We start from the raw sequence: 18220 nt of genomic DNA on the forward strand, positions 1-18220 counted from the left end.
CCTCCTCTGCCCAAAGTGCCAGTCTGTGGGCGGAGCTTCAGCATCATCGCATACAATACAGGGACATTAATCCTGTCTGGTACGATTAAGAGGCTGCAGTGTGACCGGAGCGAGCTGCGGGGGGGGGACACTTGGAGCAAGGAGTAAGGTAAGTATTACTCTTTAATCCTCTGTCATGAGACCAAATAAACAATTGACCTTGGAAGTGTAGGGGGCTCCACTGCAAAGGTGGATTTTTTAATTTTCCTTTAGTTGGGCTTTACCTTCTCTCCTTCCTAGCAGTCAATATTCATCTTCCCTTCCCTCACCTCCTTTCAGCTTCTGGAGCAAAGAGAGGAAACTCTGTGTACGCTCCAAATTGTTCCTATTGGCCGAATGAAATGATGGTGAAGACATGGGAAGGTGACTATATGCTGCTGGGTATGGAGAAAAATAACTGAACCTGCCACTTTGCCCGACGTGGACAGAGCAAAGTTGTCAGGAGCATGTAAATGCTCCGGTTCCACGTCTCATACCAGCATTTTGGTTTAGGCGGTGATGCATTCTACTTGTCTGTCAGTTCACCTGCAGGGTGATTGATGGGGCCAGTCTCTGGGTGGAGACTAGACATGTGCATTACGAAAAAAAAATTGTTTCGATTCGTTAATCTAGTTATTTCGTTTAGTTAAATTCGGCTAATTCGTTCAATTCGTATTCGGGATTCGTTTTACGTCGTTTTCTAATTTTCTAAATTTACAGATCTTTATCGTTTCGATACATTTTAAAACGGTCCAATCTAAAATTTTAGATTTTTTTTTTCCTTTTTTGATTGGAATGTGGCAAACGAAATAAACAAAAGAAAAATCTTCATCAAACGATTACAATGACTCTTTAAATCACCTTTGGCTTAACAAAAAACAGCATTATTTTGAAATGGTACTCTAATAACACACAGTCTTTGATTTCAGCAATATGTGTACAGTTAGAATTCGACTGGAGTTCGATGTAAAATTCAATTTGAATTTCAGTCTGAATTTCCAAACTTTGGATGAATTTTGTTTAGGTAAAATTCGTTTATATTGTAAATCGGGTATTCGCATATATCCGAATCTACGAAAAAATTTGTCCGAATATTAATTCGGATCTAAATGAACCGCACATGTCTAGTGGAGACCAAGCCTGATTTAAGCCAGCCAAGCCTGCAGTCTCATGCTAGCGACAGCATTTGTTGTAACACGTGCTCCAAGCTCCCTGTTTGTCTTCCCTGCTCTGCTGTTTAAATTCCCCTGTTTATGACCTTGGAATGGAACTCTGCCTGACTTTTTGACTATGGATTTGACCCTGACTATTCTGAACCTTGCCTGTCTTGTACCTGGGCTGTCATTGAACCACTCTGCTTGTCTGCCAACTGCAAGTACCGTATATACTCGAGTATAAGCCGAGGCACCTAATTTTACCACAAAAAACTGGGAAAACTTGTTGACTCGAGTATAAGCCTAGGGTGAGAAATGCACAGCTACTGTAAGTGGAAAAGAGGGTCGACAATGCCCATTTGCAGCCTCACTGTGCCCATTTGCATGCCTCACTGTGCCCATTTGCATGCCTCACTGTGCCCATTTGCAGCCATAGGTCCCCTGAACTTCAAACTTGGTAGTAAAGGGTTCCTAGATGCCCCCTAGCTGCAGCCAAAATTTGGTGTCTCTGGACCCACAGGGTCCCGAAATGACATTGCTGCAGATGGACACAGTTGACCGACTTTGGGGCCCCGTATCCCTGGGCCACTTGGTGCTAGGAACCCCAAATTTGGTGTGCAAACCTAGTGGAACTAGAACTGCAACATATCCAAGCTGGGATTCCTAGCACCAAGGGGCCCCAAAGTCGGTTCGGAAAATGTCAAGCACTGTTCTGCAGCAGAGTGACATTTTCTGAACCGACTTTGGGGCCACTTAGTTCTAGGAACCCCAGCTGTATATGTTGTAGTGCTAGTTCCACTGGGTTTGCGCACCAAATTTAGGGTTCCTAGCACCAAGTGGCCCCAAGATACGGGGCCCCAAAGTCGGTTCGGAAAATGTCATTCTCTGCTGCACAAAAGTGCTTGACTCGAGTATAAGCCGAGTGGGGAATTTTCAGCCCCAAAAAAATGTGCTGAAAAACTCGGCTTATACTCGAGTATATACGGTACCTGTTTGCTGTGCTAGGCACTATAACATTGTGTATAAGTCCTGGGGGCAACTGAGTACCAGTAGGCCTGCTTGCCTTATGGGAAAGGGGGCTGCTATCGGTGAAGAACACAGAAGCTATAGTGTCTGACCACCTGCGGTAGGGGTGAGCGTAACAAAAGTTTCCTTTCATCTCAACGTGAGCAGAAGTCGAGACTCCATGTACAGCTTGGGGGCTAAGGTCCCGGGGAGGCTCTACAGGGATCAATGTGAAGACGATTATAGATGGTTGCAACCACACACAGTGCATCCACTTCAGAACTGTCGTCACCTTAAAAACCTTTAAGGTCTGGTTAGGTTCTCTTTAAACTTCTGCATTATCAAATGTCATTCATGCACCACACAGTCTGCATTTACCTGTATATGGTAAACATGCTGCTATTCCCTGCTACATCTGTGCAGGACAGCACAGTGCATTCCACCATGCACAGTCTACATGGACCAGGGCTCCTGTGCATGCCCAGAAGGTGCATACCATAAAAGTAAAGGCTGGTTTTATGCAAGTGCTTACATAGTCTATGGTGTCATGTTGCATGGAAATTAAAATGTACCTGTAAAGACACATCTATTTCAAGAGCCCTTAGGGGGGTCCTTTTAAAAAACAATTTCATAGAATGAGTGTAGCTTTAGGCTGGTCATACACCAGGAGAGTTTTTTTGTTTTGTTTTTTTAATATTTTTATTCTCAGAGTGTTTGTTCACATTTTTGATGGTTACTGGCAGGGCTGGGACAAGGGGTGGGCAGGAAGGGAAGCTGCCCAGGGCGCAGTGGTAAGGAGGGCGCCTCTTCATCTGCCCACAGCTGACACAGAAAGCACACCAGGCTTATGCAACTACCTTCTATTTGCTAGAAAGCAAGCAATTGGCCAAAGGTGAAGTGAACACTTCAGGGCAACCATGGACAGCCGGTGCAAAGGGGGCTGAGAATGGGCACATTCTACTGCATGTATTAGCAGCACTATAGGGGGCGCAGTACCACATCCTTGCTCTGGGCACTGAATGAACCTGTCCAGGTACTGGTTACTGGGGTCAAATTGAAGATCATTTTCGACCGTTGTGACAAGAAAATTCAAAGGAGAAGGATGGAATTAAATAAATTGTATCTGTGAATGTGTTTTTTTTTTTTTTTTTTAATGTAGATACTGTAACGTGTATATTCTAGGTACAAAGCAAACCTGTTTAACTAGTTGCCGCCCCCCCCCACCGTCAAATGACGGCGGAGCAGTGCGGCTCTCATTCTGGGAGGACGTCATATGACAGTGTCCCAGAATGGGCGCTCTCGCACACCCGCGAAGGCGCACAGCGCGGCGATCGCGGCCGCACAGTGTTGCTAGGACACGGCGCGACCCGATCTCTGTAAAGAGCCGCCTCCGCGTCCTTACACTGACAGAGTGTGTGGCGAGGAGAGCCAATCAGCGGTATCTCCACGCAGGGGGACATCTACACATGTGATCAGGGCACTGATCGTCAGTGCTCTGATTACAGTATAGCACCAACAGTGTCACCAATCAGTGCCCACCAGTGGCAGCAATCAGTGCCCATTAGCGATGCCAGTCAGTGCTGGCTATCAGTGCCGCCTATCAGTGCTGCTCATCAATGGCCATCACTGCAGTCGATCAATGCCCATCAGTGCCAACCATCAGAGCCCATCATATAACGGGATGGAGGCACATGTCTATGTGGGCCTCATTTAAAGTCCCAAACTTGTTCTATATATCAGTGCCCATCAGTACCGCCTATCAGTGCCCATAAGTGCGGCATATTAGTGCCTCCTCATCAGTGCCGCCTCTTAGTGCCCATCAGTGCCACCTATAAGTGCGGCATATTAGTGCCTCCTCATCAGTGCCACCTAATCAATGCCCACCAGTTCAGCCTATCAGTGCCCACAAGTGCCGCCTCATCAGTGCACATCAGTGAAGGAGAAAATAACTTGGTTACAAAATTTACTGACAGAAACTAGATAAAACATTTTTTTTTTCAAAAAGGAAATGCTCAGCATAGAAAAACTCACTGAAAACTGAGCATGTGCAGAGCTGCCACCACAGCTGCAAATTCCCTAGCTGGATTGGGGACATGGACAGAAGGGGGAGATAGAGAGCAGCAGGATCAGCCAGGTTTTTTTTTCAGAATACAGAAAAGGAATCCCATAGTGACTGAGTGAGTATGAACAGCATGGAATACACCATTTATTGATCGTTTTTTTTTTTTTTATGATGTGGGTTTAATGACACTAAAATGACGGCAAGATGAAATGCTCTGACAATTTTTCAGAATTTCTGTAGGAATGATCAAACTAAATTCTATCGGTGTATGGCCAGCTTAAAGAAGTGACCTGTCAACTCTACAACTCTCAACTCTGCTATTGTCCGCTTCTATTATTCATTCGTGATATAGATTTGTTTTAACCTCTTCACGCCGGCCAATCAGTGTGTGGGCCTTCACGCCGAACGGCCTCATTCATGCGGCCCTATGTAAACCACTTACCATGCTCCCTGTGTGGCCCCCAGCATAGTTACCAATGGTTACCGGAGAGCTCCCGATGCATACTAGCGATCGGGAGCTTTCCGATCATGTGACTGCTGTGACCATAGGTGTGCGCAGCCTATTGCATTAGGGGTGTGCACCCCAAAGATCAACACACACATGCATACCTCCCAACATTTTGAGATGGGAATAAGGGACACCTACTTGCAAACGTATGTAGGCATAGGACACGCCCCCTGCCACACCCCCTTAAAGGAGAATTAACCCAAAAAAAAGGTTAATTAAATCCACAAGGACTTTTTTTTACCACTCCTATTCCTTTATATTGGCCTTTAACATTTACAAATGATGAAAGGTTTAGCACTGGGAAACACTTTTTGAAAGATAAATAGTGCATTTTATATATTCTTAACTATATGGATCAGACCAAAAGGAGGGACAAATGAGGGGGAAAGAGGGACAGGGGGACATTGCTCCAAATCATGGACAGTCCCTCGAAATCAGGGACAGTTGGGAGCTATACACATGCCTTTCAGCCTCAGCTGCACTGAACAGTGAATGAATGGGAAAAGCTCTGTGCTGAGCGGCTTCCCGTTCATTCACAAACGGAAGCATAGTAAACACAGTTTACTATGCTTTGGTTATGAATGAACACAGTGAGTGGGTGTGTTCACTGTGTTCATTTAGAAAAAGAACTGGCTGGTAAATTCCATATTCTCCTTCCCCTACTCTCCATATCCTGAAACATCCCCCACAGCAGTTGAGGGGAGAGGAGAGGAGGGAAACCAGCAACACAGTGGGGGGAGTGGCAACATGGGAGGAAGCCTGGGCAGTAGAGGGAGTTGGCACCACACAGATTAATTAGGGTGTGCCCAGGCACACCTGGCACACTTCCTGCGCACACCTACGGCTGTGACAGCCAGTCACATGACCCAAATGCCCACCTCCACCTCCTCGGCTTTTAGAACCCTTAAAGGGCTGGGAGATAGTCAGTGGGAAGGGGTTAAAGTCCAGGAACAACAGGGAAAGGGATATCACCACTCCAGGTAGATCAAATTGGAATGAACCTCTCCTCTAGTTTAGAAGCCACAGGTGCTGGCAATGCATATAGCAATGAAATGAGAAAAATTATGGACAGCCGCACTCCAAAAAGTAGCCTTTATTCGTCAAGAAAAATCAAATACATGCCACAGCAGAACGGACAGAAGAGCTGACACATTTCACACTATCAAACGGTGCTTAATCAATGATTAAGCACCGTTTGATAGTGTGAAACGCGTCAGCTCTTCTGTCCGTTCTGCTGTGGCATGTATTTTAGATTTTCCTTGATGAATAAAAGCTACTTTTTGGAGCGCGGCTGTCCAGAATTTTTCTCATTTCAAGGGGTTAAAGTCCCTTGAAGACAGACAGCCAGTCACATGACCCAAATGCCCGACTCTGCCTCATGGCTTTTAGAACTCTTAAAGGGCTGGGAGGTGGTCAGCGGGAAGGGGTTAAAGTCCCTTTGAAGGCAGTTGAAGCAGAATATGAAGCTGGTCACACACAGATTATCGAATTATTCTAACAAAAAGACCCTCATGTGATCCTTACGCCACCTGGCATCCCTATGGAGCATTAATACTTGGTGTTGTGTAAGTGGAAATAAATAGTGGATTTGTAAAAAAAAAGAAATATGGTGACATCAGATGCCCTGCAGCAGTGAATGTCCTCTGTTCACGTCACACATGGTAAGATAAAATGAACTCTTCCTGTGTATAACCAGCCTAAATCCCGGAGGATGTCTTTTTACAAACCCATCTCTTTCCCCCCCAAGATTTTATCACGTAAGGCTCAGAACTAAGAATTTATCATGACCCATTGGAAACCAGCTGGGCCTAATAGTGTTGGCCTTGGCTAAGCCCTGGGTTTTTTGAAGTACTTGAGGAGTTAGTTGCATTTTACTTGTACGCGCGACCCTTCTTGGATACATGATGGTTTGAGTAATTAGTGCAGATCAGTACACATTGCCAGGTGCCTATGACGGGCACTAGGGCCAGTTAGTCTATAACCCCCACAAGATCAGGTACATGGGGAAGTCATCTCTTCCTGTGACAACCTATGGCCACCATGGGAGGGGGGTGCCGAGGACAGCTAGCTTTCTTTAGGATTATTCTTTAGGTTTCTGAGCTCCAGTTCCAGCTGTCGGACGTGGAGGTCCCTCTGGGCCAGATGCTCCTTCAGACGTCGGATCTCATCCTGCTGCCGGTAGAACATGCGCAGAAGCTACAGGGGCACAGGTAAGTGAGCAGGTGAAGGGTACAGTATAAGCATACAGCAGAATAGACACATGCAGAGTAGACATTGTGAGTAGTAGAGAGTTCACATGATTCTTTATGTACAAACAAGATTAATTTGTAGTGTGTTTGTGCTCAGTCGTGGGTGTCGTTGGCCCACAGAGCAGAATGTGCCTTGGTACCAAAAGCAGAAGTACACAGTAGCCCCCACAGATATAGATATGTAAATTACGGGACTTTATGGTTACTTAAAAAAATCTCAGTATGTCTAGTCCAGTCATTCTCAACCAGGGTTCCATAGAACTCTAGGAGTCCTCCAGAGGTTTCTAGGCGTTCCCTGAGCTGCGGCTGGTTGAGTTCCTGTTTGATGGTGCCAGCATAGTCCTGTGCGCAATGCCACTTAGCAGAGCCAGCAACATGACACTAATGATCTTATTTGTTGTCTGTAAAGGTGGCATTCTGGCCACCACTGTGAGGGGGACGTTCTTCCTACTGACCACCGATATAAGAGGAATTATTCCAATCGACTGCTGTTGAATTGGGTTTAGTAAGGGTTCCCCGAGACCTAAAAATTATTTTTGGGGTTCCAAAAAAAAAGTTTGTAGGCAGGTGCAGTCTGTATTCTCCACTGCAGGTGGCGCTTGTCTACAGCGACATTATAGTTGTGGGAGGAAGTCAAGGGGATCTTGGTTCCTCTATGATTTCCTTGGTCACAAGGGGGGCGCTATCCGATTGGATGAGGATGCCCCATGTGACTCTGGCAGCCATCTTGGGTCAGACATAGTCTATTTAAGACTCAGTGCCTGGGCTTGGTGCACTTTATGCAAGGGGCTAGCATTAGAAAAGCCCCCCCCCCCCCTCGTTCAGGGACAGTGCTTAGAGAAAGGTTCCTGAAGAGTAGGGACAGTGCAGAGACTAAATCTACCTCTTCTAGGAAACCTTCCCCTTTTTGGTGTGGACCGACCAGGCCGCATTTCTCTCCTCATGTCAGACACTGTCAGCATCCTCCATTCTTCAAACTGCTGTTCCACTGCTGTCACAGTTGTAAGCGGCCTAGTTGGGTTTGCTTTCCTGCTGGGCTTGTGTTTTACTAAATGTTTTCTTGTCCCAGCACTGCCAGCATTTAATATATTCGGATGGAGCTTTGGGTTTACTGGGACTAAGCCGTAGACCCAATGACCCATGGGGTAGAGCTCATCTCTCCTTGATTAAAATTTTTGGTGTCCTCAAACATTAGTGGTCATTGTAGTGGCCAATTATATTGGTGGTTAGTGGAAAATTGCCCCCTTGCATTGATGGTCAGTGTATGTGGGAGTTCACTTTGCTCATCGCTCAAGGAAGCCCTAGCTTTAGCTCTTCCTAACAGTGCTAATGCTTGGGCAACCCCTAGTCTCCTTCACCTTCCTATTGTTCAGTGAGGAAGCCCATCATAGTACTGGAGCAATAGGAATGCGTGGCATTTAGTGGAATGATTCCGAGACTACCCACAAGGGTCTGTACCTTGTGACAATGGGCCAGCCCAGCATTTGGGTGAAGCAGAGGATAGAGAATTCTGCTGCAGGCATGGGTGCCTCTGCTTCAACAGTTCTCAGCATTCTTAAAGTGACAGCATCCCTTTTTAAACATTGTACGGATAATGCTTTGTAACAGGGTTTATTTATTAAAAGATGAATTGCCTGTAGGAGGCTCTCTTTTAAATAATTTCGGTCCAGTCTGGCTACTTTGGACTTTTGCCGATAAGAACCGTGTGTGAATTGTGTGATGTTAGGTGTACAGAAGCGTACTGAGCCGTGTCAGGGAACGGTATGGGTCGATCTGATATCTATACTCACTTCATTCTCAGTGCGAGGCGGCACATTCTCTAGTAAATCGATGCTGTTTACTACCATACTCTTCTTGTCTCTCACTGGGGCTTTAAATGTGGCCTTTGACTCCTTGCGGTACCCCTCCTTCAGGCTCGTCAGAACAGGGTCTAATGAAGGAAGTTTGATTCATTACCGATTGATACAAAGACATTGTTGTTGAGAAAAGACAATCATCCATCGTCAAACAGCTGGCTGCAGGGTGGCACTCGGTGACTGGCATTTTTTTTGTCTTGTGGACAAGGGAGGCAGTGAGAAGAGACATTGGTGAATAACCTTGTCTTTCTTTCATTACCCTGCACGCTGATTATGATAGAGATGTAGGGTCAACAAAAGATATATTTCAGCAAAAACTGAATGTTAAAGCCCAACTCTGGGCAAAATTATTATTTATTTTTTCCCGATCCATCCCTCTCTAACCCATCTTTCCCTAAGTTTATCCTACAGCTGGACTTTAAAGCAGACCTCTCTTGTCTTACCCATCTGATACATCCCACTCGAACCCATCTGGACTTCTCTAACTTATCCGAGTCATCCCTCTCTAACCCATCCGATCCATTCTTCTCTAACCCATCCAGAACTCAGTCTAACCCATCCTGTCCTACTTTTATCCCAAAGTCGGGCTTCAAAGTGGACCTCTCGAATCCATCTAATCCATCCCTCTAACCCATCCGAACCTTTCTAATCCATCTGATCCATCCCTCTCTAACTCATCTGGACCTCTCTAACCTCTCCAATCTGCCCATTTTTAACCCATCTGATCCATCCCACTCTAACCTATTCGGACATCTCTGACCCATTCGATCCATCCCACTAACCCATCTGGACCTCTCTAACCCATCAAATTCTCTCTAACCCATCTGATCCATCCCTCTCTAACTCATCTGAACCTCACTAACCTCTCCAATCTGACCCTTTTTAACCCATCTGATACATCCCACTCTAACCCATTAAGACCTCTCTAACCCATCCGATCCATCAATCTCTAACCCATCCAGACCTCTCTAACCTATCTTTCCCTAATTTTATCCCAGAGTTAGGCTTTAATGCAGACCCCTCTAACCCATCTGATCCTTCCCTCTCTAACCTATCTGGTCCTTGCTAACCCATTCGATCCATCCCTCTTCAACCCAACTGGATCTCTCCAAACCATCCAATCTATCCCTCTTTAAGTCATCCAGACCTCTCTAACCCATCCGATCCATCCCTCTCTAACCCATCCTTCCCTACTTTTATCCTAGAGTTGGGATTTAAAGTAGACCTATAAAATCTATCTGATCCATCCCTCTCTAACCCATCCGACCCATCCCTCTCTAACCCATCCGATCCATCTCTCTAATCCATCTGATCCATCTCTCTCTAACCCATCTGATCCATTCCTCTCTAACCCATCCTTCCCTACTTTTATCCTAGAGTTGTGCTGAAAAGTGGACCTCTCTAACCCATCCGATCCATCCCACTCTAACCCATCCGATCCATCCCACTCTAACCTATCTGGACCTCTCTAACCCATTCGATCCATTCCACTCTAACCCATCTGAACCTCTCTAACCCACATGATCCTTCCCTATCTAACCTATTTGGACCTCTCTAACATATCCGATCCATCCCTCTCTAACCCATCCAGACCTCTCTAACCTATCCTTCCCTACTTTTATCCTAGAGTCTGGCTTCAAAGCGGACCTCTCTAATCCACCCAATCCATCCCTCTCTAACCCATTTTCCCTAAGTTTATCCTACAGCTGGACTTTAAAGCAGACCTCTCTTACCCATCTGATACATCCGACTCAAACCCATCTGGACCTCTCTAACTTATCCGAGTCATCCCTCTCTAACCCATCCGATCCATTCTTCTCTAACCCATCCAGAACTCTCTAACCTATCCTTTCCTACTTTTATCCCAAAGTCGGGCTTCAAAGTGGACCTCTTGAATCCATCTAATCCATCCCTCTACCCCATGCGAACCTTTCTAATCCATCTGATCCATCCCTCTCTAACTCATCTGGACCTCTCTAACCTCTCCAATCTGTCCATTTTTAACCCATCTGATCCATCCCACTCTAACCTATTCGGACATCTCTGACCCATCCGATCCATCCCACTAACCCATCCGGACCTCTCTAACCCATCAAATTCTCTCTAACCCATCTGATCCATCCCTCTCTAACTCATCTGGACCTCACTAACCTCTTCAATCTGTCCCTTTTTAACCCATCTGATACATCCCACTCTAACCCATTAAGACCTCTCTAACCCATCCGATCCATCCCTCTCTAACCCATCCAGACCTCTCTAACCCATCCATCCCTAATTTTATCCCAGAGTTGGGCTTTAATGCAGACCTCTCTAACCCACCTGATCCTTCCCTCTCTAATATCTGCTCCTTGCTAACCCATCCAATCCATCCCTCTCTAACCCATCCTTCCCTACTTTTATTCTAGAGTTGGGCTTTAAAGTATACCTATATAATCCATCTGCTCCATCTCTCTCTAACCCATCTGATCCATTCCTCTCTAACCCACCCTTCCCTACTTTTATCCTAGATTTGGGCTTCAAAGTGGGCCTCTCTAACCTATCCGATCCATCCCACTCTAACCTATCCAATCCATCCGACTCTAACCCATCTGATCCATCCCACTCTAACCTATCTGGACCTCTCTAACCCATTCAATCCATTCCACTCTAACCCATCTGAACCTCTCTAACCCACATGATCCTTCCCTATCTAACCTATTTGGACCTCTCTAACACATCCAATCCATCCCTCTCTAACCCATCCAGACCTCTCTAACCTATCCTTCCCTACTTTTATCCTAGAGTCGAGCTTCAAAGCGGCCCTCTCTAATCCATCTGATCCATCCCTAACCTATGCAGATCTCTCTAACCCATCTTATCCATCCCTCTCTAACCTAACTGGATCTCTCTAAACCATCCAATCTATCCCTCTCTAACCCATCCGATCCATCCCTCTCTAACCCATCCGATCCATCCCTCTCTAACTCAACTGGATCTGTCTAAACCATCTAAGCTAGCTCTCCCTAACTCACCCAGACCTCTCTAACCCATCGGATCCATCCCTCTCTAACCCGTCCATCCCTCTCTAACCCATCCTTCCCTACTTTTATCCTAGAGTTGGGCTTCAAAGTGGACCTCTCTAATCGATCTGATCCATTCCTCTCTCTACAGCACCTACTTGATTCAAGCCAGGAATGTGTGTGATGGTAATATTCTACTTGATTTTGCCTAGGCAAGCCAAATGAAAGCCAAGGAGTAAGGTGAGGTTTCACCCCAAAGTGTTTTGTTTTTTTTTTGATAGGAGGCGGGCAGCCACATATGCAGTCCTCTAACTTTAGCGCAAGGTCTGCTTTAAATGGTAAGTTCATTTTTATGCGCATTTCTCAAAAAGTTCTCCGTGCACCCCAGTATGCCAAATACATTAAAACTGTTCCCCAAACAAATGGCTGCTTCTTCAGTTGCTGACACCATTGTCCTCCCAGATTCGTCCTGCAGATGGCAGGACACACCCAGTGCCGGATGCATGGCCCCGGAAAAAACGTCATAACAAGCTCTTCCATCCTAAAAACACTTCCATCGGCACCACCAGCAGACTGCAATAAAATCATCTTTTATTAAATCACAGACAAACTGTTGATGCAATTCTGCCCAAAATGGCCTTAGACATAATTGTTATGACTAAGGCCATTTTGGCTGGAAACGCATCAACAGTTTGTCTGTGAGCTTCTACCCTGTGGATGATTTAATTAAAGAAGATTTTATTGCAGTCTGCTGATGGTGCAGACGGAAGTGTTTTCAAGTATCCTTTGCAGTGTGCGGTTGTTGGTCTGGCACCCGCTTATCTGCTTCCATCAGATTCTGGCTGTCAGGTTTCCGCACTGATTTGTACATATATATAAAATATATATATATATATATATATATATATATATATATACCCTGTTTCCCCGAAAATAAGACATATAGTTACATAGTTACATAGTAGGTGAGGTTGAAAAAAGTCCATCAAGTCCAACCTATGTGTGTGATTATGTGTCAGTATTACATTGTGTATCCCTGTATGTTGCAGTCATTCAGGTGCTTATCTAATAGTTTCTTGAAACTATCGATGCTCCCCGCTGAGACCACCGCCTGTGGAAGGGATTTCCACATCCTTGCCGCTCTTACAGTAAAGAACCCTCTACGTAGTTTAAGGTTAAACCTCTTTTCTTCTAATTTTAATGAGTGGCCAAAGACCTAGCGTGATTGTCGGTGATGGCTGCAATATAAGCCCTACCCCCCAAATAAGCCCTACCCTGTTTCCCTGAAAATAAGCCCTACCCTGAAAATAAGACCTACAAGGACTTTAACTAGGGCTTATTTGGGGGGTAGGGCTTATATTGCAGCCATCACAGACAATCACGCTAGGTCTTATTTTCGGGGAAACAGGGTATATATATATACGCTCTCCCATCCTCCCTTGCCACCTACTCATGTGCAGCCCGCTCTCCTTTATTATTGTCCAAAAAGAGATTGTTTTCCCGCGCGAGCGCCCTCCGATTGACCGGATCGGCATGTGAGGAGATAGGCCAGGAGTGCTCGCCTGTGGATTTCCGGGGGCCGCGCATCCAGTGCTGGGTGCGTCCCGCAATCTGCAAATGGGATTGGGAGAGGACAATGGTGTCAGCAGCTGAAGAGGTGGGCAGAATGAAGCATGGAATTTTAATATATTGGGGACACTGTGGTGTATAATAGGGGAAATTTGGGTAAAGGTGAACTTATCTTTTAAACCCTGGGATACAGGAAACACAAATCCTGTGTTCTCAGGGCTAAAAATGTATGTTAAGCCAAACTTTTTTTTTTTCATTATTTCAGATAGAATGAAGAATGGTCATCACCTCTGTTGGGTTTTTTTACTGCATCCAGTGTTAAAGAAATTTCCCTTTGCTAAGGGGTGGATGTAAAAAAAACTAATTTGCAGAGCTATTCGTCCTCTAAAACTGCATGTACATTCGTTCTGTTAGAATTCTGTTAAAATCATTTGTTACTAGCCTATTTTCTCTCCAGGTTGAATGTTCTTCATATATAAGAATATAGTGAATCGGGAAAATGGCGCATTAACCACTTGCCTTGCCAACCGTATAACTTATAATATATAATAATAATATATTATATATATATATATATATATATATACATAATAATAATATAATAACATATACGATGACAAGGCGGCTCAGCTGCGCAGGATCACTTACCTAGTAGGTCATCCTACACATCCGGGTCTAGGGCGCATGTGTGATTCTACACAGCAGGAGCTGATCTGTGGGTACCATGGACTCGATGTCTGCCGGCACCCACCGATCCTTAGTCAGAGAGCCAGAAAGGTGATCTACAAGGCCGATCGCCGTTCTGTCAGTAGGGAAAGCATAGATCCCGTGTTGCTGCAAAGCAGGAACATGGATCACTGCCTTCCCCTAGTAAAAGCACCTCCCCCACAGTACACATAAACACTGGCTAGGCACACAGTTTACCATTTGATAGCCCCTGATGTTAACCCCCTTCCCAGCCAAGTGTCATTAGTACAGTGACAGTGCATATTTTACTAGCCAATACTAGTAAATAAAAATTTCACAAATCCATCCCATAGTTTGTAGATGCTAGAGCTGCACAATTAATCGTTAAAGAATCAGATTGCGATTCCCCCCCCCCCCCCCCCCCCCCTCGCGATCCTAACAAAGCATTTTCACGATTCCTTGCAGAGTTCTCTGCTCACTTCTGACAGCTGTCTAAATAAATAAAAAAAAAAAACAGGCAGCCTGCCAAGTTTATGACAACATAGATAAGGAGAAACATTGTAACATTTCGTCCTTAAATTTAGATCAAAAGAATGAACTTTGGCCTGTAAATGAGGGAAGTTGAACCACTGAAACTTTAGACTAAACCTTTTTCTGACACTTGTTGCTTACAAGTTAAAATCAGTATTTTGTGCTAGAAAATTACTTAGAACCCCCAAACAGCGTTTGTTGCAATATTTATGTATTTGCGCAGTGGTCTCTCAAACGCAATTTTTTTTGGAAAAAACACACTTTAACCACTTCCCGCACAGCCTATAGCAGATTGACGACCGGGAAGTGGTTCTGTTATCCTGAATGGGCGTCATTTGACGTCCAGCAGGATAACATGCCGGTTCGCGTTCACAGGGGCGCGCGGCGTGGCCGGGGGCCCGCCATCGTGACACGGAGCAGCAGAACGGGGTACACAAGGCATTTCCCTGTTCTGCCTAGCAACATGACAGGGATCCACTACTCCCAGTGATCGCTGTCATGTCCCAGGTAGCCCCTCCCCCTATACAGTTAGAATCACTCCCTAGGACACACTTAACCCCTTGATCGCCCCCTAGTGTTTAACCTCTTCCCTGCCAGTGTCATTTACACAGTAATCAGTGCATTTTTATAGCACTGATCGCTGTATAAATGACAATAGTCCCAAAATAGTGTCAAAAGTGTCCGATGTGTCTGCCATAATGTCGCAGTCCCGATAAAAATCGCAGATCACCGCCATTACTAATAAAAAAAAATCAATCATAAAAATGCCATAAATCTATCCTCTATTTTGTAGACGCTATAACTTTTGCGCAAACCAATCAATATACACTTACTGCAATTTTTTTTACCAAAAATATGTAGAAGAATACGTATCGGCCTAAACTGAGAAAGAAATTTGTTTTTTTATATATATTTTTGGGAGATATTTATTATAGTAAAAAATATTGCTTTTTTTTTTTTTTTTCAAAATTGTCACTCTATTTTTGTTTATAGCGCAAAAAATAAAAACCGCAGAGATGATCAAATACCACCAAAAGAATTCGTGGGGGGAAAAAAAAGACGTCAATTTTGTTTGGGTGCCATGTCTCAACGACCGCGCAATTGTCAGTTAAAGCGACGCAGTGCCGAATCGCAAAAAAAATGGCCCGGTCATTGAGCAACCAAATCTTCCGGGGCTGAATCCGTTAAAGGGGTATATAGGAAGCGACGTAGGAGCCGACGCATGTGGCCGGCCACCCGCGATCGCTCCTCCTAATTTCTTCATCAATTTAGGCCAATATGTCTTCTGCTACATATTTTTTGGTAAAAAAAAAATCCCAATAAAGTGTATATTGATAGTTTTCTGCGCAAACCAATTTTGTCTATGTGAGATTTTTATTTATTTTACTAGTAATGGCGGCAATCAGCTACTATTATAGCAGGACTGTGATATTGGGGCGGACATTCTGACATTTTTGCGCAATTGTCAGTTAAAGCGACGCAGTGCTGTATCGCAGTGCCGTATCTGCTCTGGTCAGGAAGGGGTGTAAATCCTTCCGGGGCTGAAGCGAATAAGGTCACTAAATGAAACTGAAGATCATGGAAAAAAAACTTATTTACTATGATTATCAGCGCCATCTTGTGGCCATTATTCAGTACTGTCCTGATTCATACGATTCTTAGGATTAGAGAACATCCAACCTGGAGAGGGAAATAGCCTGAAAACATTTGCGTAGAACGAATGTGCATGCAGCTTCGCGGGATGAATAGCTCTTGAGAATTTTTTTAATTTTTTTTTTCACCCTCGGTCCCGGTGACAATGGGAGGGAAGTGGGAGGGGTAGGGAACACTGGGAGGGATAAACTGCTTCCACATTGAGCTTTTGGACTCTATGAAGAGAAATCCACACTACCACCCCGCTGAAAGTGATGGGAGGGGTATAATTCCTGCCGTGGCCATGGAGCAGCCTATGTATGCCCTTGGCCACTCCCTCTGCAGCTAAAGGGGGAGCAATTGGGTGGTGGGGGGGAAGAAACGGCAGCTCAACTACAAAATTTAACCCCCCCCTCCCCGACCATTAGTGTGAACGAGCCCTTTTACGTATCCTCCATGAATCCACATCTTTTACCTTTGTTGATGCCACTTAGCCACTCTTTAGCGCCCATGGCTGGCTCGGTACCCGGGGTCATCGGGTAAATATCCTCCTGGTAGGTTTCTGACTGCAACAAAGAAAACTTGTGTTATCCTTCCAAGTCCTCCTCCCATCTCCAGAAGGGTGCGGAGCCACGTGCCGTACGGGTAGGTGCCCGCCGAGGGACTCACCTTTCGTGGAACGATCATAGATATTGGCTCTATGAGATTCTTTAGGGTGATGAGCTTGTAAAAGCGAAATATCTCACATGCCGACACATCCAACCCGTGCTTTGGCATCACTCCTATAGAAAACAGAAGGAGGCACAAGAAGATCAGAGGGGCATAAGAAGTTATGGAACGGTGTTCTGTGACACATACAGCGGAACCTCGGATTACGAGCATAATCCGTTCCAGGAGAATGCTTGTGATCCAAAGCACTCGCATATCAAAGCGAGTTTCCCCATAGAAGTCAATGGAAACGAAGATAATTAGTTCCGCATTGACTTCTATTGCATGCAATACCGCATGTGGCCAGAGGTGGGGGGGGGCGCCGGAGAGCCTCGGAAATACCCAGACCAGCTCAGCTGAATTTGGAAAGGCTCGGAAACACTCAGGAACGGAGTATTTCTGAGTGCTTCCGAGTATTTCCAAACGGCTCCACAGGTTCCACTGTATTTTTTTTTTTTTTCTGTGCTGTGTTGAACTGTATCGGGTTGGTGTTTGTTTTTGTAGTTTGCTGACATCTAGTGGTAGTTTTGGGTCACTGTGACTTGTTTATTTGTGTGATTTTGTATCTCCCTCTGTCCCCACCTCCTGTTTTAGACCTCTTTCACACTGCAGCGCCAGCCGTTTTTTACCGCGCTAAAGTGCCGCTGTTTTTTTTTTTGCGGCGCTTTTCGGCCAAAGAAGGGGTTAAAAACGCCCGTGTTGCATCGCTTTTCAGGCGCTTTGGAAGCGCTGCCCATTCATTTCAATGGGCGGGGTGTTTTGGGAGCGCTGTATGTAGCGAAAATTACAGCGGCTGCCGATTGAGAAGGAAAGGTAATTTTTAATAACATTCAATTACAATGTGACTTGTGTAGCGATTGTATTTGTATTTTTTTTTTTTTTTTAAATTTGCTATTTTTTCTTCACGAAATTGGAGTTGCCGGCCTCATGCACGCTGGACGTTATAATAACATTATAAAAACGGCAGTATCTGTGCAGTGAGTTTTTCAAAGTTGTCGCAAAAGCATTTTTTAGCGTCTTTTAGCATTTTTCAGCGTTTTGGGTTTTTTTTAGCTTTTTTCTTTTCTTTTTTTTTTCAATGGATCAAAAAACTATAAAAAAATGCTGGTGAGCCATGTTTCTGAGCGTTTATTGGCATTCATCAGGCGTTTTTTGACATTAGAGCGTTTTTACAGCACTAGTTTTTCAAGGTTTTTGCAAAAGTGCTCTTTAGCCTTTTTAGCGGTCTTTTTTTTCCCAATA

General features: G+C 44.9%; 1 protein-coding gene across 1 annotated transcript in view; it reads right to left on the reverse strand.

Annotated features, from left to right (window-relative positions):
* Nucleotides 1–5983: 5983 nt before the first annotated feature.
* CORO2B (coronin 2B) overlaps nt 5984–18220 on the reverse strand; it is a 102858-nt gene continuing 90621 nt past the window's right edge. The window contains exons 9-12 of the mRNA XM_073618272.1: nt 16940–17052; nt 16746–16836; nt 8787–8926; nt 5984–6943 (exon numbers count right to left, since the gene is read on the reverse strand). Coding sequence (XP_073474373.1) covers nt 6812–6943; nt 8787–8926; nt 16746–16836; nt 16940–17052 — 476 coding nt within the window. The 3' untranslated portion in view covers nt 5984–6811. The remainder of the gene's footprint in view (nt 6944–8786; nt 8927–16745; nt 16837–16939; nt 17053–18220) is intronic.

This window comes from Aquarana catesbeiana, linkage group LG03 (assembly GCF_042186555.1).
Source record: "Aquarana catesbeiana isolate 2022-GZ linkage group LG03, ASM4218655v1, whole genome shotgun sequence".
Classification (NCBI taxonomy): domain Eukaryota; kingdom Metazoa; phylum Chordata; class Amphibia; order Anura; family Ranidae; genus Aquarana; species Aquarana catesbeiana.